Consider the following 21,841-nt stretch of genomic DNA (forward strand, 5'->3'; position numbering starts at 1 on the left):
GGGTGTAACTCCAGGAAGTCTAAAATAAACACACTGCAGATGTCCATGTTGGTGAGCCTTTGTTATATCTGCTTATTTGACTTAGCAAATACTTCAGATTAAAGAGTTGAGCCTGAGCCTGATAAAATACTAAAGAAAGAAAGAAATGGAGGAAGAACTAGACAGAATCAGTGGAAAGAGAGAGGACAGCTCTCACCTGAGTGTTCTTCCTGGAGGGGACGGTGATGTTGGAGTAGGAGCTGATGGAAGATGTGGTATTGAGGTCGTCTGTGCTAATGTTATCAAGTGTGTCACTGAGACCACTGCTCACGGAGCTGCTGTCATCCCAGCTGCAGGTAAGACAGGAAGTAGCAATGCGTCAGCCCCTGGGCAAGCAATGTGAACCCCCACATTTCCGCAGTGTTGTCATACCTTATAAAGGCAGAACACATCTGTTGTGAAAAGGTTTTCACAGTCTGTTTTGGAAACATTTATGAGGACTGAACATCTGAGAGGTCCTACCAGCACCTGACTAATACAGATGCAGGTACTCACAGCCATCCACTGGCCTGAGCCCGGGGACCCCAATGGAAGGGCTGGGGAAAGGACTCGAGGAGCAGAAGAGGATTGCAACCCCACAGAAAGAATAACACTATCAACTAACCAGACCTCACCAGAGCTCCCAAGAACTGAATGAACCACCAACCAAAGGTTATACATGGAGGGGCTCATGGCTCCAGATACACATGTACCAATTGATGGCCTTGTCTGACATCAATGGCAGAGGAGGTCCTTGGTCCTGTGGAGGCTTGATACCTTAGTGTAAGGAGATGCTAGAGAGGTGAAGCAGGAGTAGGTGAGTGGGTGGAAGAGCATCCTCATAGAGGCAAAGGGGAGGGGGTGAAGGGGTTGGGATGGGAGTCTATGGAGGGGTAACCAGGAAGAGGAGTATCGTTTGAAATGTAAATGGATAAAAATGATTAATTAAACAAAAGAACGGAATGTCTATTAAATAACAGCCATACAGGTATTCAGGGAGAACCAAAAGACACTGGTTCCCAGTGTACATTTGCAGCATGAATAAAAACACCAAGAGAAGAGTACAGGCCCCATGAGTCTCTCAGCCCCTCTCCACAAACACAACCTGGAATCATAAAGTAGTTCAGAAGCAATCCCATGGTCAAAAAATATTTGCTTTAGCCAGGCATCTGAAAATCATTCCTCGCTGTTCCCATCTTAAAATTACACCCATTCATCCATGTTTAAAATATCAAAATTCACCCATTCATCTTATCCATCTTAACATAATTCTAAACAACACAAGATAGCCTCCTATCTGGCCTTCCTGGTTTTGGCCTTTGCCACACAACTTCAGAACTTTGCCGCTTCTGAGTGAGTGATCAAAAAGTCACATTTGGGGCCTAGAGAGCTGTCTCGGCTGTTAAAAGGACTCACTGCTTTTGGAGAGGACCTAGGCTCAGTTCCCAGTACCTACAAGATAGCTTAAAGCCATCTGCAAATCAGGGGGATCTGATACCCTCTTCTGGCTTCTGTGGGTCCAGTTACACATGTGGTATGCAGGCATGCATACAGGAAGTCAAAATTATTTATGAACATAAAAAATAAATATTTTTTTAAAAAATCACATCTGTCCACTACAGTGCCCTGCTGTAACCAGCAAAAGTTTCTTCTGTCTTATGGTCTAGCTTCCTACACAAAGCACATCTCGTGGGATGCATAAAGAAATCTACTAGAGGGATAAAGGGAAGATCTGGTCTCCTTAACATACATGTGTTGCTATGGAAACAAGAATAAAATAGGCTATATTAATAACAAAGTGCTTGCCCAGCGTGGACCCGTTGTTATTTACTCAATGTGTTTGATGTGATGGCTCATAAAAACTTCAGGATATCTAGGTAACTTGAAAGGGAGTAGGGATTTCAGTGTGTACGAGGGATACCATTGTCTGCACAGTTGCAGACTAAGTCCCAGTCTACTGATACATTGCTACTCACCCGTGCTTTGATAAATAAATTCATGCACCATAGGTATACGTCCTATACATAAACCAAATGTAAGTCTCATGAAATGAACGCTTGGCTTTAAACACATCCCCCAAATGATTCAAACACTGACAATATCGTTCAAGCACTTATTATGAAAGCAGGAATGAAACATAAAGGGGACAAAATGAACAAAGCATAGAAGCCCCATCCTATGCTGCAAATAATAATGACCTACTTAAGTACATGTGACATAAAAGGAATCATTAAGGAGAAAACAGAAATTACCAACATAATACAATACTACCTGAGATCTTTATACATCAGAATATTATCAATGACAATTGTATCCTAATGTGGACAAAGTATATTTTATACCATGAGAGAAATATCTGACTTTCATGAGTGCCAAATGCTCACTATCTATTGCTTTGTAACTCTCCACGTTATTAGTTACAGCATCAGCAAACACCTCTCATGTCTAAACTCCCTTGCAGAAAACTGTCCTGCCAAGGTAGGTCTTGTCTACTGTCTATACCAAAAGGGAGAAAAAAAAGCCCATCTTTAGTAAGCGAGTCAGCAGAATGGAGCACTCTCTTAGCTCTCAGCTTTTCTCTATAAACATTGGTTGATTTTCAAGTCCTAAGCATTACCTCCCAGAGGTAGCATAATTTTGATGCATGCTTTCCTAAGAGCCAGAAGAGGGAGGGCCTATACTTATACTACCCATCATCTCCCAATTCAGAAAGCCTTCTAACATGTTTTAGATCCAAGAATTAGCAGAACTAAATCATGTAATTTACAGTTAAGACCTGGAGGACTCTAGGGGCTTTCACCGACCTTACACCCAGCCACCTCGGGGCAAGGCTAGCCCAGGTTCCATTCTCCACCCACAGTTCTCGGGAAGAGCAGGAATATTCTTGAAAAACCACAGAATGTACTGACTGATGGTCACCTGACCCCCCGGTCCCAGCTAGAGTTTGAATGCATGTCTTAATCTGCCCATGTATCTAGCCAATAGATTCAAAGGTCAATGTGCTTAACCAGTAAGTTTAAGCTATAACCTTGCTGATATAACTTATACTCCTAAAGTGTATAAAACTGCTTGTTATAGCCATCTGAGGGGCTGGTTGAAGGGTGACCCCAACGTGCCAGAAAAGAAACCTCTTGTGTTTGCATCGAACTCCGTGCTCGTGTCTCACTTGGGGAGGACTCCCAGTAGTTAAGACTCACTTCCAGTCTTACAGACCTTAGTCAATACAGTTACCAGTTTTAAAATATACTTTATAGCTTACTTATCTCTTTTAGTATTTTTACTTTACATGTTTAATATGTGATTATATGCTATTAAAATTGTATATACGCTTTGAATACCAGTATACCAACTTAAAAGCTCAACCTGAAGTTCCTTAAGAAGCACATATTATATCAAGAAAATAAGTAGATAAGGTAAACACTTAAAGTGCTAAATTGTATTTAACAAGGGGTTGGCATGCAAGAGACATTCATATTTATGTATTTGGTTCGTGTGTATGTATTTGAGTATGTGTGTGCATGCATGTGTGTGTGCGCACATGTGCATGCATGTGTGCATGCATATGCCATGGTGCATATTTGGAGTTCGAGTTACAATATCCGTTATCAGGGCTTTATGTGGGCTCATTAGGAAAAACTATTTCTCTGGCCTAAATAAAAATCTAACATTCCAAGCTACACAAAACATAAAAGATAGATCCAATTGTGTGTCTATCACCTGGCCAAGATGTTGCTCCAAAGGTGAGAACACTATTAGCAATGTAATAAGCTATGCTAAATAGATAAAACAATTCCCCCATTTAATGATACACTGCACTCTCTCTTCCTAGAATTCCCTCTCCCTGGTGCAGTCCCTACAGTCCACCTGGAGGCTCTGCTGGGCCCATTTGCCTTATAAATACTAACTCAAAAGGCTCATTTATTGTTTTATATCTTGTTCATCCAGGTGCTCCTAAAGCTTAGTCTGCTCTCCGGAGCAATTTAGGCTTCTGTACTCTTTCATAAAGTTCCACTTCCTGTCATGCTTCCCCTGCTGCCACAAGGCTGACCTCCATGCTTCCTACATTTGATGGCATGGCATATTTTCATTCTCTTTTCCGTTCTCCACCAAGCAGCTTCCAAGATTTGGAGCTTGGCGGCCCTGGCAAGTTTCTTTTAAACTCTATTAAAAATCTTTTCCTTGGGCTTTTGTTTGAGACTGCTCATACTTTTCTTATTAAGGAGACTGAGAACCCCAAGAAGGTATCTGAATTTTGTGGTATCAAATGATGACCATGGAAGGACCACCCAAAATTTCCAGTAACAGTCAGAAAACAAGTAGTGGGAGGGGGTTCCGCTCTCTGAGTTCCTTAGATGGGGTGGCAGTATGCATGTCTTAAGGGTTTCTGGCAAGAACCTTTGCCTGCTAAGTTACCTCCTTCTCAGCCCTGAAATGCAAATCCTGGCTTCAAATACCATGTTAAAAACACTTCAGCTGCTGTGACCACAGGAATCAGATACTCCTTTAAATGTCCCAATATAACACAATTGCCTTAGGTCAGACTTACAAAAATGGTATTCCAACAATACCACAAAGTTTCAATCTCTCCTTGAAAACTGAAAGGAAGTCATCGAACAAATAGAAGGGATATGAAAGCTAAATTCAAATCAAGCTTGATATCACAGGACTGAAATGGACATAGGAGTCCTGCTGGGATTTGAATACTCTCACAGGTAGTTGACAGGTTATTGAATGCATTCAATTTTATTAGCATTGTATCTCCCTTGAACACCGCCCCCTCTTCTGTGTTCTTTCCTGTCCTTTCCTGAAAGGTGCTCAGGACCAGCATTGTATTCTCTGTCATTGTCACCTGACTCTTCTAAATCTGATGTTATTTGTCTATTCTTGAGAACTTTGACTTGCTCACTATCCTGCCCTCCACTATGTTAACTCATTTTAAGGTATCTTTCTTGGCAATGGATAACCCTTCCATAACCATGGAATCAAGGCTAGGGTTTTGAAACCTCAGTCATTAGCTGACCTACAGTTCTTTCCTGACTACGAGATCTGGGGTTTTAGCTTTCTTTAGAATCTTTGCTATTGTGACTCAAGAGAGTCCTGTCAAAACCCACTCTATGTAGTTCATGTTATTTTTTTCTCCAAAATTTCTTCCCTTAGATCATTGGCATTTGTGGTGGTTTGATGCTTGGCTCAGTGGGTGGTACTATTAGGAGGTGTAGCCTTGTTGGAGAAAGATTATCACTTTGAGGGTGGGCTTTGGGACCTTTCTCCTAGCTGCCTCAAAGTCAGGATCATTCTGCCTGCCTTTGGATCAAAATGCAGAACTCCAGCACCAATTGTGCCTGCATGCTGCCATGCTTTCTATGATGATTGTGGACTTATCCTCTGAATCTGTAAGCCAGCCCCTATTAGATATTGTTCCTTATAAGAGTTGCCTGGGTCATGGCGTCTCTTCATTGTAATGGAAACCATAAGACAGCAGTGTTTGCCAATCCTTGATCAAATATGAAGCTTCATTATCAGTAAATTTGTCTTTAATAACATAAAGCCATCCTTGTAGCAAGCACCATGGCTGGCCAATCTTTGGCTATACATTCTCCCTTTCTATTCAATGCTTATTTCAAAAATATTGCTAAGTATGAATTCTTGCTGAGATATATAAAGTACGCTCCTCAAACAACACACTGTTTACTGGTAATAGCAACTGTGATAAAAGGATCCCATAGAAACTAGTTAGAGTAGTGACAAAAGTTAGTAGTATAAAACAGATGGTGGGGTATTCGGTCAACCTCTGAAGGGTTGGTATCTTCAGGATGTGACCATGGCAGTAGAGAGCAGGTGAGATACAATGCAAACCAGGCAACGGCTGCATCTTCATCGTGATGAAACCTTATTTTTAATGTGTGCTTTCAATCTTCCTTCTCATACTATGAATAACGAAGTGTGCTTTATTTATCTTTATAGATCAAATAGATAATATAGTGTCTGTTATTGACTATGTTATATTGCTAAATGAAGCCTTGCTTTTGAAAACCCTGCTTCCACTGGGTGACTTTAAACTGGATTAAGTTCAATAATAAATAAAAGGCTCAGTGTTGTTTTATGTGTATAAGTGTTTTGATATCACTGTGTGTGTGTGTGTGTGTGTGTGTGTGTGTGTGTGTTGCAACAAATAGCCAGAAATGTGTATCTGAGTTTTACGACTGAAATTGCGGAAGACTGAGAACTGCTTTCTGGGTATTGGGAACTGAACCTGGACCCTCTAAAAGAGCACCAAGTGCCCTTAACCTCTGAGACACCTCTTCTGCTCCAAAAGTTTTGAGCAAAATTTTGTTCAGCGCAGTTCTTTTTAGAGCAAACTTAAAATAATCCTTTTGAAAGATAATGGAGTTATTTTTCTAATCTTAAAATTCCATGACTTTTGACTTCCTACATTGATTTTGTAGATAACAGAATTCTCCATAGCAACGATGCAATTAATTCTGTTGATTGTCACACATTTAATTAAGTTTAAAAGAACTTAATAGAAAATAGTTTTTAATGAAAGAATTATCGGCATAATTAGCTCTGAGTAGTAGGTCTCAAATCTCATCAAATATTTTTCCACCCTTTCATTTTTAATTGCATTAAGATCTACTAAGTGTCCTTAACTGTATTCTACAAAAAAGGCACTTCTATTTCTAACAAATTGCACATCTATAGTTCTGCTCAATTCTACCTTCACAATCTATGACAATTTCATAAACGATGGGATTTCTACTCACATAGTTTTTATTTACACATTGTATGATTTGTCTTGAAGCACTATAAATATAATTATTGATAACATTCATGTACAAGTTTTTGCATGAACATAGTCTTTGGATCACTAAATCAGAAAGCAGTCCTGTGTGAGAATGGAAGAAAAACTACAAACTCTTTCCCATCGACTGTATATAATTTTCCATTCTCTATTTGTCTCTTTATGTCTCTGTTTGTCTCTATTCATGTCTCTTTCCTCGTGTGTGTGTGTGTGTGTGTGTGTGTGTGTGTGTGTGTGTGTGTGTGTGTGTGTGTGTGTGTATGATGTGTGTAAACTGGTGTAGAGGTTCTCACCTTTTGGGGTTCATGTATAAGCCAGAAATTAAAGTTAGGATACCATATTAATTGTTTCTACCTCTTATTTTTAATTTTTATTTCCATTTGAGACAGGATCTCACTATGTAGCTCTGGCTGGACTGCCAATCACCATGTAGATCAGGCTGCTTGATCTCACAGAGATCTCCCTAATGGACTGAGAGGCCACCAGGACCATGCCCATCCACATTATTAGGTAGGATTTCTTACTGAACATGGGGCTCACAAACATCAAGCCTATCTGGCCAGCAAGACCCTGAGAACTATTTTCTTCCTCCAGTGCTGGGGTTTCAGAAGTTAAACACCAAGCCCAAATATCATGTGAGAGTGGGAGATCTGAATTCTCACTGCAGGTAATCAAAAACTGAGCCAGCACCTAGTCCCAATTTTGTAATCTTAGCTTAAGGAACAACTATTGCAGGGATTCCATGGCCTTACTGTTGCACAATTGAGGTTTGTAATTTTGATAACATGAAATGATTAACTGTGAATAGTTCATAATATTCTTCCTATTAAAACAATGCCTAGAACAAATGAAACTCAAGACGGATGATCAAAATGTGAATGCTTCACTCCTTCTTTAAAAGGGGAATAAGAATACCCTTGGCAGGGAATAGAGAGGCAAAAATTAAAACAGACACAGAAGGAACACCCATTCAGAGCCTGCCCCACATGTGGCCCATGCATACACAGCCATCCAATTAGACAAGATGGATGAAGCAAAGAAGTGAAGGCTGACAGGAGCCGGATGTAGATCGCTCCTGAGAGACACAGCCAGAATACAGCAAATACAGAGGCGAATGCCAGCAGCAAACCACTGAACTGAGAATAGGACCCCGGTGAAGGAATCAGAGAAAAGAACTGGAAGAGCTTGAAGGGCTCGAGACCCCATATGTACAACAATGCCAAGCAACCAGAGCTTCCAGGGACTAAGCCACTACCTAAAGACTATACATGGACTGACCCTGGACTCTGACCTCATAGGTAGCAATGAATATCCTAGTAAGATCACCAGTGGAAGGGAAGACCTGGGTCCTGCTAAGACTGAACCCCCAGTGAACTAGATTGTTGGGGAGAGGGCGGCAATGGGGGGAGGATGGGGAGGGGAACACACGTAAAGAAGGGGAGGGTGAGGGATTAGGGGGATGTTTGCCCAGAAACCGGGAAAGGGAATAACACTCGAAATGTATATAAGAAATATTCAAGTTAATAAAAAAGTAAATGCTATCATGAGTTTTGAACACACAAAAAAAACCAATCCTGATCCAGACTGCAGATTTCTTCCATCCATTTTTATGAATTTTGTTTCTTATACCTTTAAATTAGGTAGAATGCCAAATTTCATACTTGTATACAACATAATGTATAGATCAAGTTATTTGTTTAGTGTATAGGTTTATGATCTTCACAGTTTTTTGAATTTGGTTTCCTTGGCATATTTATGATAACAAACAAGTGACTGTATGCATGTTGGTTTATTTCAAGGTTTCCTATTGCATTAATTTCTATGGGCATTGAGGACGATATCACCACCCTGTTGTAATGCAGATGCTGACAAGGGTGTGGATAAAGAGGAACACTTCTCCATTGTTGGTGGGATTGCAGACTGGTACAACCATTCTGGAAATCAGTTTTGAGGTTCCTCATATAATTGGACATTACACTACCTGAGGAACCAGCTATACCTCTCTTCGGCATATAGCCAAAAGATGCTCCAACATACAACAAAGACACATGTTCCACTATGTTCACAGCAGCCTTATTTATAATAGCCAGAAGCTGGAAAGAACCCAGATGCCCTTCAACAGAGGAATGGATTCAGAAAATGTGGTACATCTACACAATGGAGTGCTACTCAGCGATCAAAAACAATGACTTCATGAAATTAATAGGCAAATGGATTGAACTAGAAAATATTATCCTGGGTGAGGTAACCCAATCACAGAAAAACACAAATGGTATGCACTCATTTATTAGTGGATAGTAGCCCAAAAGCTCGAATTACCCAAGATACAATCCACAGACCACATGAAGCTCAAAAAGAAGGATGACCAAAATGTGGATGTTTCACTCCTTCTTAAAAAGGGGAACAAAAATATCCATAGGAGAGGATATGGAGGCCAAGTTTAGAGCAGAGACTGAAGGAACAACCACTCAGAGCCTGCCCTACATATGGTCCATATATATATATATATATATATATATATATATATATATAGTCATCAAAACAAAGATTGATAAAGCTAAGAAGTGCATGCTGACAGGAACAAGATATAGATCTCTCCTGAGAGACACAGACAGAGCATGTCAAATACAGAAGCAAACACTAGCTGCAAACCACTGAACTGAGAATGGGACCCCCGTTGGAGGAATTGGAGAAAGGACTGAGAGAGCTGAAGGGGCTTACAACCATAAGAACAACAATGCCAACCAACCATGGCTTCTAGGGACTAAAGACTGTACCGAAAGACTGTACATAGACTAACCCAGGACTCCAGCTGCCTATATAGCCGAGGATAGCCTTGCTGGGCACCAGTGGAAGGGGAAGCCCTTGGTCCTGCCAAGGTTGAAATGTAAATAAGGAAATATAAATATAAAAAAGCTTCACAGTAAGTCTTAAAACACAGATCATGTAAGTCCACCAGATTCCTGCATCTCTTACAAAACTGTTACAGCTATATTTGTCCTTACATCTGCACGTGATTTCAGAAGCAGCTTCTAAACATCTATGGAGAAGCTTCTGTTTACTTGATCTGCGTTTTATTAAATACAAAAATGTATTGGGAAATACTGATATCTTCTCTCAATTCACAAACAAGGAAGTTTCAATATATTTTTGCTCTCTTTAATCTCTCCATGCAGTAATGATTAATTCCTTGAATCACAGAGCTTTGGAAAAATAAGTTGTGTTATATCATGGCAGTCATTGCAAAGTTTAAATGTACATGTTTTATTTTATTGTTTTTGTTGTTGTTGTTGTAACTTGAATATCAAATGCAACCTTGGTTTTGTATGTCATAATTTTGGCAAGTTCACTGGTTTCTTTTTTTGGCGCTCCAGAGTGAAAGTCTGATTTTTTTTTAAAAATTCCCTGTTTTATTTCTGCGTGTATCTCCACTTATGTCTACTGTGAATACAAGAAGTTTAACATTTCCTTTCCATATGGCCACTCTGATATACTTAACAGGCCAATATGAGACCAAGTTGAAAGCCTTTCATTTATAACAATGATAGCAGAAATACCCAGTCATAACAACAGTGTTGCCATCATCCTTAAGACCAGGAAGAAGGTTAAAGAATGAACACACAGCAAATCACACTGGGAACGGGAGAATAAATATTTAAAAGGCTGGTTAATTATTGAGCAAGTGTCAAGAAATTCTTTGGCATGAAAAATATGAAATTAGGATTTTATTTCAAATTATAAATTAAATTCCAAATCATCTCAGCTTGGTAAGTAGAAGAGTCCACTGGAAATATGAAGCTCCATTCTTTAGAAGAGGCTTTCAAATCACAATCTGCTGAGGTTCATAAAGATAACAACTGTGCTTTATGAAAGGATCTTTCTCATTGCAAGTGTGATCTGAGAGTAAAATGCAAAAAAACATACTTTACGGATGGCAGTTAAAGTTATTACTCCATGGAGGTCAAACAAATAACTAATAATGATAAATATCTGAAAAAATCATGATAAATAATGTACAGGGAAAATGTCAAACCTTTCCAAAGAATATGAAGAATTTTAATTTTATCAATATTTAAAGGAGATAGCTAACAGTCCAATAGTGTGTTTAAAGTCCTCACCAGGGACCAGATACTCTTCTTTATGCTTTCTAGTAACTACTTCCTGCAACAAGCCAGCAGCAATGGATGTAAGATCATTTCTGTATTGCATAGACAAGGAGAGTGAGACACAAATGGACTAAGTAACTCATCCGTTTTCTCACATACTAAACGGTGTGGTTTGATCCAGATGTGCCTAGAGTCAGAGTTGAGTTAATTAACCCAACAAAAAATATGCTAATGGTGATAATATGCTAATGTAATATTTTGAGATTGTTTCAGTGTTGTCCTTAAATGTTTTAAGTGTACATGATTATTTAGGCTATTGGTGGGAGCTACCAATCCATCTTAAATAAAACACTGGACTTGTGAACAAAAGTTTATTTAGAAAATATTCGTCTCAACAGTCTTTTTCTTCACAGTTTAAAGGAATAAAGCATTGATACGTCCAGTGACATAGATCAGTTGAAAATCTATTGTGTGTGTGTGTGTGTGTGTGTGTGTGTGTGTGTGTGTGTATGTACATGAAAGCAGATTTAAAAGGCTATGTGTTCCATGAACCTATTTCTTTGATAATTTAGTGATATCCAGTGGTTAGTAGTAAAGGGATTTCTCTGTTGGTGGGCTTCATATGCACGTTGAAATTCAGAAATATGTAACAGTAATACAAAAATTATACAGCCTATAGATTAAAATGTAACCAGTTAACCTCCAGGCAGATTCTGTCTCACCTGCCTATTAGAATATTAAATTGATTGACTGGGGGCTACTTTCTACTTTTTAGAAAAGATTCTGGCCCACAATCACTCCCAGTAAATATTTGAAGGCAAATCTGCTTAAAAATAAATGTACTGTGTTTATTGTATGATGGAGACTTCTGAAATATTAACTGAGTGATTGTTATAATCATTTCAAAGATAGGAAACATGTTCTAGAAGGTAAGGTTAGCACAGTAATCCTGGTGACTGGCAGGTCCCTTTTCAGTATGCTCCTGTATTGAGCATAGCCACACTTCACACAGCAGGTCCTTGGTCAGCTCCTCGGCTGTTCAGACTGCAATGCCAACTGCCCTACCTTAGCATGTACAGTAAAGAGATATTGATTTAACAAAGAATGGATATTTTAACCTCAGGCACTCAAAAGTCACCTTAATTTTAATTTTCTATTAATGGTATAAAGGAATATGTTGATTACTTATTTCTCTGAATATACTCTTAACCTATTTGGGTCATAATCAAAATACTGCCTACTGGGGCAACCTTACTTTTAATTTCTACCAAAAATGTTCACTGAGTATTGAGTTTTAAGATTTTTGTTTATAGATTGATTTTACTAAAAGTTAAAAGAAGTATACTTGTAAAATACTTCAGTTAAAATTTGAATGGTTTGATTATATATTGTAAAATTATTTAGAAAACATGGTCCTGGATCTTCTATTTCTCAATATTGGAGTACTCCTGAGACAATGGTATGGGAAAAGATTGGAAATTAATGATGAGGTTCAGTGATAATGTGATATTCATAATCTGGGTGCTCACACATGAATATATTTATTCAGCAGGAATTCAACCTTCTCAATGAGGTCTGACTTAGTTTTTTTAAAGTTACCATACCATTTACCACACACATATGTAATTTTACATTCTTGCCCTTGCCTCTTATTTACCAACTACCATACTTCTATCTATTATTCATTCAATTAATTTATCTCTTTTTCTTTACCAGAAAACATTATAACAATTTGTGATAGTTGGGGAAGTTGTTATTATTATTATTATTATTATTATTATTATTATTATTATTATTGTGTTACCCCTGGCTGTTATTCATGCTATCAGGGGAAAATATCTTGATGTAAGAGGCACTCAATCATGGCCAGCTTTTTATAAAGCAATCATTTAATGTATATGAGAACAGTGTTGCTGTCTTTAGACACACCAGAACCAGAAGAGGACACTGGATTCCACTACAGACGGTTGTGAGCCACCATGTGGTTGCTGGGAATTGAACTCAGTACCTCTGGAAGAGGAGCCAGTGCTCTTAACTGCTGAGCCATCTCTCCAGCCTAGAAAACAATCATTAACAATCATTTTCCAAATTAATTCTTATTACTGACAGTAATCACTAAATATGAACAGAATAGTGTGTGCTACATTTGATTTTTGAATATCACATCTACTTGTGTCCCAATTCTTAAGACACTAGTTTGATGTACTACACATGCCCTAATTTTTTTTACAGACTATGTTTTTATTTTGAATTCTAAATTAAAGCTGGTGTATAGTTGGCTCCATTTTGAAGCAATTCAGACTTTAAAAAAAGTTTGTTAATAACATTGAAAATTATATGTGAGCTAAAATACAAATTCCAGAATGAATTTTTCACTAGAAAGCAAGAGAGACATGCATTTAAATTACCCATACAAGTTCTTGAGATCTGTGCATGATCACTAACTCTACAGGGTAATATACTAGATGTGTTTAAAAGCAGCCCCATGCTTACATGAAAATAGAGATGGAAATTCACTTCCCATGTCATGTCCTTATTACCTTTCTATTGCTGTGATAAAATTCCCAGACAAATATGCAAATTATTGGATTAAGGGTTTGTTTTTGCTCACAACTTCAAGTTATACTGCATCATAGATTGAAGAGGGAAAGATCTTCAGATATTACTTGCACCACATCTACATGGATGAGCAGAGAGATAAATGAATGAATGAATAATTAGCACTTGGGTGGCCTGATCCAATAATACAGTCCTAAGACTGAAGTCCAAAGATGGCTGCTAGCCACAGTGTGGTAGATCTTCTCACATCAGTTAACATAATCAAGACAAATAGCCACAGACAGGACAACCTAATGTAGACAAGCCTTCATTGAGACTCTATTTCTAGGTGACTCCAGGTTGTGTCAAGGTGACCACTAAAATCAACCACCACAAGCATTTAATACAAAATCAGATATTAAGTATAAGATATATTAAGTATAAAATGACATATATATATCTTTTTAGTTATATATATAGTCATATATAGTTTTATATATGTGTGTGATATATATTCTGAATATATAAATATATACATATATATCAGATATAACATATATAGTATATATATGAAAAAGAATTTAAATCTGAATACAGGAAGATGCAAGTTCTTAAAATCTAAAGTTTTAATGAATGTCAGAAAGTCCAATGCCAACATTCCCAAGAAAAAAATAGCATAGAATATAAATATTTTATTCTAAAAGTGTAAATTAATTAAATATTTAATTTTTAATATTTTAAAGATTTACTGAATATTTCTTAAATATAAAAATAACTTCTTTATAAAAAAGAAAAATAAACAGTAGTGATCATGGGATTTTTTTAAAGTCTCTGGATTTTCATCCTGAATTAAAGGGAAAATTGGATAATATTTTCACTGTAGAATTGATTCACTAGAAATGCAAACATATTTTAGGATATATTTTCCTATGTGATTACTAAAACAATAAGATGCTCATCACTCTCAAAATATGTTCTATTTCTACAATGAAATACATGATAATAAAATGTTGAGAATGGTCTAGGCTGTGAGGTTTAGAATCAAACCACTAATTCTGTGACTTTGTCCTCATATGAACATGCAGTTTCCTAGTCAGAACATTGTACAACTTTATCAATAAACACAATGCCTGCTTTGGCCACTGGAACTACTGAAGTATATGTGTGTTATTACTTCAGAGTCATTGTTAGAGAGCAACGTAGAGTTATTTCAAGTCAGATTATTGAGCATTTCCCCTGAAAATATTTCATTATCATAAAGAGAAGACCAAGTCATTAGAGGAGATTTCAGAGTGAAAACAACCTAAATTCATGAATCAATGTTTAAAAAATAATACTAGACTAAGTAAATACTCTCTAAATTCATAAACTTTATATGACTTCACTATAATTTAAATAAAGTTCCTTATACCTATAAATCTCATTTTTCCACTGCCTATTTTTCCAATATATTTTAGAATACAGTTGAAGCATCTCTTTGAGTCCTTCCACCATTTCTCAAAATTCACTAATTCTTCCATATCTGTATTTGCTTCTATCTTTTCTCCAATCTACTGTGACATCCTGCAGACAGCTCTTCCGGTCACAGTGTTACAGCCAGAGAGCAAAATCTGACCTCTATCCCCAGACACAGAGCCCAACACAACTTCAGCCCGGTAGAGTTCCTTAACATTTATAGACTAAATCAGAAAATGCTCCAGTGTCAAGATGTCACTAATCACAACCATTGCCTGAGATCTATAGGCACTGATCCTCAAATGTGCACATAATTATGAATCTCTGTCAAAATGAAGGGGATAGAAAGGAGAGCAGAAGCAAGTGAGGTGGGGGACAAGTCAGTCTGCTTGCTCGAGGACATCACATCTAAGAACAGCAGGTTAACCGCTGAGAGGTAAAGCGTGGCCTTCTGGGGCAAAGAGGGATAGAAGAAGATCAGCCTGCAAGAGAACAATCCCAGAAGTGCCCGAAGTCAAGAGACATAAGGGACTAGTGTGTCAGGCATGGGAAAGCACAATGCATTAGTGATGTTGAAAGAGTTGGCTACTAGAGAATTGCATGCATAGAGAGAAGAAATAGGAGCTTGCAAAATAGATTTCAAAGAATTATAAGCAATGAAATGAAGAGTGTGTGTGCTATATGTATATATGTTCATGTGTAGGTGTGCATGCATACATACATGTATACATGTGAAGGCCAGGGGTCTTTCTTGATCTCTCCCCACTTTCTCTTTAGAGACAGAGTCTCTCACTGCCAAGGAGCTTACTGATTCAGCTAGACTAGACAGCAAACCCCCAGGTTCTCCAGTCTGCCAGCAAGCCCCTGGCATTGGGGTTGCAGGTGCACGTCACCACAGCTGACCTTTTATAGGGGGCTACAGAAAACACTCAGGTCCTCATACCTGCAAGGCAAGCACTTTAATGACAAAAGCACCATCCCTGCTTGAATAGACACAGTTTAAAATTATGCAACTTCCCCTCTGGAAAAAAGCATTTTCAGCAAATGGTGCTGGTTCAACTGGAGGTCAGCATGTAGAAGAATGCAGATCGATCCATGCTTATCACCCTGTACAAAGTTTAAGTCCAAGTGGATCAAGGACCTCCACATCAAACTAGATACACTCAAACTAACAGAAGAAAAAGTGGGGAAGAATCTCGAACACATGGGCACTGGAAAAAATTTCCTGAACAAAAGACCAATGGCTTATGCTCTAAGATCAAGAATCGACAAATGGGATCTCATAAAACTGCAAAGCTTCTATAAGGCAAAGGACACTGTGGTTAGGACAAAACGGCAACCAACAGATTGGGAAAAGATCTTTACCAATCCTACAACAGATAGAGGCCTTATATCCAAAATATACAATGAACTCAAGAAATTAGACCGCAGGGAGACAAATAACCCTATTAAAAAATGGGGTTCAGAGCTAAACAAAGAATTCACAGCCGAGGAATGCCGAATGGCTGAGAAACACCTAAAGAAATATTCAACATCTTTAGTCATAAGGGAAATGCAAATCAAAACAACCCTGAGATTTCACCTCACACCAGTGAGAATGGCTAAGATCAAAAACTCAGGTGACAGCAAATGCTGGCAAGGATGTGGAGAAAGAGGAACACTCCTCCATTGTTGGTGGGGTTGCAGACTGGTACAACCATTCTGGAAATCAGTCTGGAGGTTCCTCAGAAAATTGGACATTGAACTACCTGAGGATCCAGCTATACCTCTCTTGGGCATATTCCCAAAAGATGCCCCAACATATAACAAAGACACATGTTCCACTATGTTCATAGCAGCCTTATTTATAACAGCCAGAAGCTGGAAAGAACCCAGATGCCCTTCAACAGAGGAATGGATACAGAAAGTGTGGTACATCTACACAATGGAATATTACTCAGCTATCAAAAACAATGACTTTATGAAATTCATAGGCAAATGGTTGGAACTGGAAAATATCATCCTGAGTGAGGTAACCCAATCCCAGAAAAACACACATGATATGCACTCATTGATAAGTGGATATTAGCCCAAATATTCGAATTACCCTAGGTGAACAGAACACATGAAATTCAAGAAGGATGACCAAAATGCGAATGCTTCACTCCTTCTTTAAAAGGGGAACAAGAATACCCTTGGGAGGGAATAGGGAGGCAAAGTTTAGAACAGAGGCTGAAGTAACACCCATTCAGAGCCTGCCCCACATGTGGCCCTTACATATACAGCCACCAAACTAGATAAGATGGATGAAGCAAAGAAGTGCAGGCCGACAGAAAAAAAAAAAAAAAAAAAAAAAAAAAGAAAATACCAGAGACCTGGGATGTGAGAGGCTCTTGGGACTCAAAGGGAGGGACCTTAGATGAAATGAAACGCCCAACAGTGAGGGGAAGGAACCCTAAGAGTCCACCTCCTGTAGAAAACTAGGGCATCAAGTGGAGGGATAGGGTTGGCACCCCACAGTCAAAACTTCTGATCCAGAATTGTCCCTGTCTAAAACAACTGCAGGGACAAAACTGAAGAAGAGACTGAGGGAAAGGCAATTCATTGACTGACTCAACTTGGAATCCATCTCAAGGGAATGCTCCAAGGCCTGACACTATTACTGATACTATGTCATGCTTACAGACAAGGAACTAGCATACCCATGGTATCCTCTGAGAGACCAAAATGCAACTGACTGAGACAGAAGCAGATACTTATGCCCAACCAGTGGACTAAAGACAGGGGAGAGGAAGAATGGGATCAGGTACTGTGGGAGGGCAGAATGGGAAGGAGCAATGACTAGACTGTAAACAGATCAAAGTAATAAAAATGTGACTACGATGGATATACAAGAAATGAGCCAAATAGGAATGAGGTTTTCCGGTACTCAGTAAGGGGTTGAGATGGCCATTCTCGGTTTTTAAATCAAAGGTTCATGCAAGATAGAAGGAAGAAGTTGCCAGAAACATTTCAAAGAAAGCATGATTGACTTCACTGTTACATGGAATGCGGGCAGGAGAGAAGACAAACCGTCCTGTTTCTTTTCTACTGGCAAGAACGGAAGGCCTCTGGAACAGCAAGAATTCCTCAAGACGACTAAAAGCACAATCTTGGAGAGACAGTCTCTGAACTGGCAACATTTTTTTTTTGCCATGTCAAAAGCAGGTCTGAGTTTGTTACTTAATAGTTAAGACTATAATTCTGAATAAACTGGCAATTCCTATAAACAGGTTAAAATGTTCATTTTTTAATAATTTGAGTGTATGTATAAAATTTAATTTCCTCTATGAAACATTAGGAAACTATTATTAATATGATGTGGATTTACAATCAGAAACCAATCTACAAGCTACGCACACAGGCCTTTTCATTTCCTTCCCTTATCTCTGGAAAAGAAATAAGAAAGATTTACAGTTGTTTTCTTCAAGCATCTGATAAGGCCAGATAAACAACAAAATGAAAAGCTCTCACTCTTTATCAGAGGAAGCCCCAGGTAGTCTCTGTCAAATTTAATAAGTAGTGCTGGTTTAAAATGAATTTATGCAATGGGGCAGATTTTTATATTTTAATGATATTTTGTGGCAAGCAGAAAAACACATATTTTTATTATGTGAGCTGAAGTTACAAGAACAATAAAGTAATGTTATTAAAAATTCATTCAACACATTACTAGAATAATGAACCCAAAAGTTTTGAGAGCTTATTTCAGAGCTCATTGTTACAATACTGCCATATGGATGAAAAATATGTATCTTACATTTCTGATAAGTATAGGAATTATGGTAAATAATATATGATTTTACACCAAAATTAAAAATGAAGATTTTTAACCTGTTTATATAAATTCACAAACTCAAAAAAGCCACTAGTATATGTTTTATATCATATGCAGATATACTTGTAATTTATATTGTCTACTTGATTGAATTTAGAATCACCCACAGGTACATTTCACAGTGTAACTGGGAAGGAATTTCGAGGGAGGTTAAACCAGAGAGGGAAGACTCATCCATCCCATGGGTGGTGGTCAAGGATTTACCTAAAAGAAGAAAAGGACACTGGGCTTAGCTCCACCATTCATCTCTGCTTCCTGACAGTGGCCTCTGTTCTTGCTCACATGTCCTTCCCAGCATAATGAACGGCCAAAATCATGTCTGTCTTCCTCAGGTAGCTTTTCTAAGTATTTTGTCAGAACAAAGAGAAAGATAACTAGTATAATACATACTGTTGAGAACTGGGCAGGCCAGAAATGCAAAATCAGGGCAGAATAAAACATTTGTAATGTACCCAGAAGTAGTCATCCATAGAATTTTAATAAATGTTTGCATCAGCCTAGATATATTACACACATCCATAGAAACGTTTTTCTTTCTACATTCATGGCCATTATACTATCTGTGTATGCATTATGCATTTACTTTATGTAATATTATGAAATTTTTAATTTGTTTGTATGACTAAATCATCACATATATCTACAAAGACTATATAACCACCGTATATGGACTACAGTACACTTAGTAATCCATATAAAAAGGTTTATAGTTTTCTTCAATCATAAATAAAATCCGAAGGAGTGTTGTGGCCTTACCTAGAATTAACACTAATCCTGGCTATTATCGGTTGTCCTTATAAGCCTCCAAACACTTGAGATTGAAAAGAATTGAGAATTAAATTTCAGTTATAATTATAAAAACTCTATGCTGAATTTTCCATAATTTCATCAGCTATCTTCCTTCAGCAACTTTTTACATTTTTATAAAAGAGATCAGATAATATTATATTATTATAACTTTTCTTTATTCTTGAATATTTCATAGATGCAATCAATGAAATATGATCATAGCCTTCATTTTCTTCCTATAATTTCTCTCATTTTTCTTCTAACGTGATCCCTTCCCCACTTTCTCTCTTTACTTTCTTCTTCTTTTTAGGTAAACCACTAATTCTGATTGGTTTTAGTGAACTTTTACATGTTGAAATATTTCAAATATTTCCCCAATATATTACTTTTATTTAAGTCATTTTAGTCAATTTTATACAATATCAATATATTTATCTATAATATTTTCTCAATGGGAATTTTGCACAAATATTTTGATTTCTATGATTTTTCTTTTACTATCTCTTTTTAAAACAGACATGTATTTTATTTTAATAAGTATTTTGCCTGCACAAATAGGTATAGATATGTGTATATGTATAATATGTATATGTGTGTATATATCACATGCATGTAGTAGTTGTGAATGCCAGAGAGGGTATTGAATCCCCTGGAACTGCTATTAAAGATTGTTGACAGGCTCTGTGTGTGTGGTGGGAATTTGCCTTCTGTAGGATCAAGAACTCTCAACCATAGAACCATCAACCTAGGCCCTAATTTTCCATTTTAACACTTAGCAGTGGTTCTCAGTCATCCTAAAGCTACAAACCTTTAATACGGTTCTTCATGTTGTGGTGATCCCCAAGTATAAAATTATTTTTATTGCTACTTCACAACTATAATTTTTGTAGTGTTATGAATCATAATACACACACTTGTGCTTTCCTGTGGTCTTAGGTTAGGGCACAAAGCGTTGTTAGACCTCTGAGAGGGTCACACACAATTTGAGGATCGCTGACTTAGAGGGAAACTTGAACTTCCAGCTAGAGAGTTCCTTGATGGTAATTTAAGGATACCTGCTTTTTCTGTTTATTATTATAGTTTTACTTATGCATGTTTAGCCTGTGATATATAGGCATTTTATTGATTGTCACAAGTTTTTCACTAATATTCCTCTTTTAAATTAAAGCAGTACTATGCTGTTATAAATATTACAGAATGGCACAATCTGTGAAATGCATATTACAATTTCAAAATGAATGTGTGTTTAACTTAGAATGTTTCAGAAGACTAGGAATTTTTAAAATTTAAATTTTACATTATGTTAACATATGATTCCCATATTTATTTACTAGATCATTAGATCATCATATGACACGCACAGAAAATGTATAAATTAGATATTATAGAGACCTAACCTTGACCTTAACTTTGATAACATGCAATTCTCACTTTTGGGAATTCACAGACAGCTTTTTTTAGACAGCCAAACACTTTGTTACTGGCAGTCTATTTAATCACAATCATAGCTATTAGGCCTTAGCTAAATTGTCTCCCTTCTGAAAATCCCCCTTTCTCATTTGAAATATTCTTGGCATTAGCTATCTGTTTCAGATAATAGAAGGGCCCAAATGACTATAATTTCAAGGTTGGATGAAAAAGAAAACATCGCATAGAGAAGGGAAGCTTAGCTAATGCTCAGCTAGTTGGCTACAAAGCGTTGAGCAGGATTTGAAGCACAATTCCATTTATTTCTATCTTGCTTAAAAGAGCATGCATTCATCCAGTAGCACAATGATATTTTTAATTTAATAACGAAGAAATATAATGTTCCAATATAAAAATGCACCATGATTTAAAAAACAAAAACCAACAGAGTTCTTCATTAAGAGCATTTAGAACACTGCCCAGTAAAGAATATTCCTTTGGGGGGGGGTATCTCGGGCTCTTTTGCCTGTTCCTGGGACCCTTTTCCATCTAATGGATTGCCTTGTCCAGCCTCTATGTGAGGATTAATGACTAGTCTTATTGTATCTTGTTATGCAGCATTCAGTTGATATCACTGAGAGGCATGCCTTTTTCTGAAGGGAAATGGAGGGCGAGTAGATCTGGGGGAGAGGACTGTAGTGGGGTGGGAGACGTGAAGGGAGCAGAAACTGCAGTTGTCTTGTATGAGAGAATAATAAAAATGACTATTCCTTTGAAAAGGTAAAAGATAGGCAGGAAGGGAGATAGTGAGGGAGAGAGGGAGGATGAGAGGAAGGGAGGAAGGGAGGAAGGGAGAGAAGGTAGGAAGGA

The 21,841-nt window shown here is 37.6% G+C and overlaps 1 protein-coding gene across 1 annotated transcript in view; it reads right to left on the reverse strand.

Moving 5' to 3' along the window:
- Window positions 1-21,841, reverse strand: part of Nav3 (neuron navigator 3) — a 528,911-nt gene that overhangs the window by 84,375 nt on the left and 422,695 nt on the right. The window contains exon 13 of the mRNA XM_032912252.1: window positions 197-329. Within this exon, the coding sequence (XP_032768143.1) occupies window positions 197-329 (133 nt within the window). The remainder of the gene's footprint in view (window positions 1-196; window positions 330-21,841) is intronic.

The sequence above is a fragment of the Rattus rattus genome, chromosome 1 (genome assembly GCF_011064425.1).
Source record: "Rattus rattus isolate New Zealand chromosome 1, Rrattus_CSIRO_v1, whole genome shotgun sequence".
Taxonomy (NCBI): domain Eukaryota; kingdom Metazoa; phylum Chordata; class Mammalia; order Rodentia; family Muridae; genus Rattus; species Rattus rattus.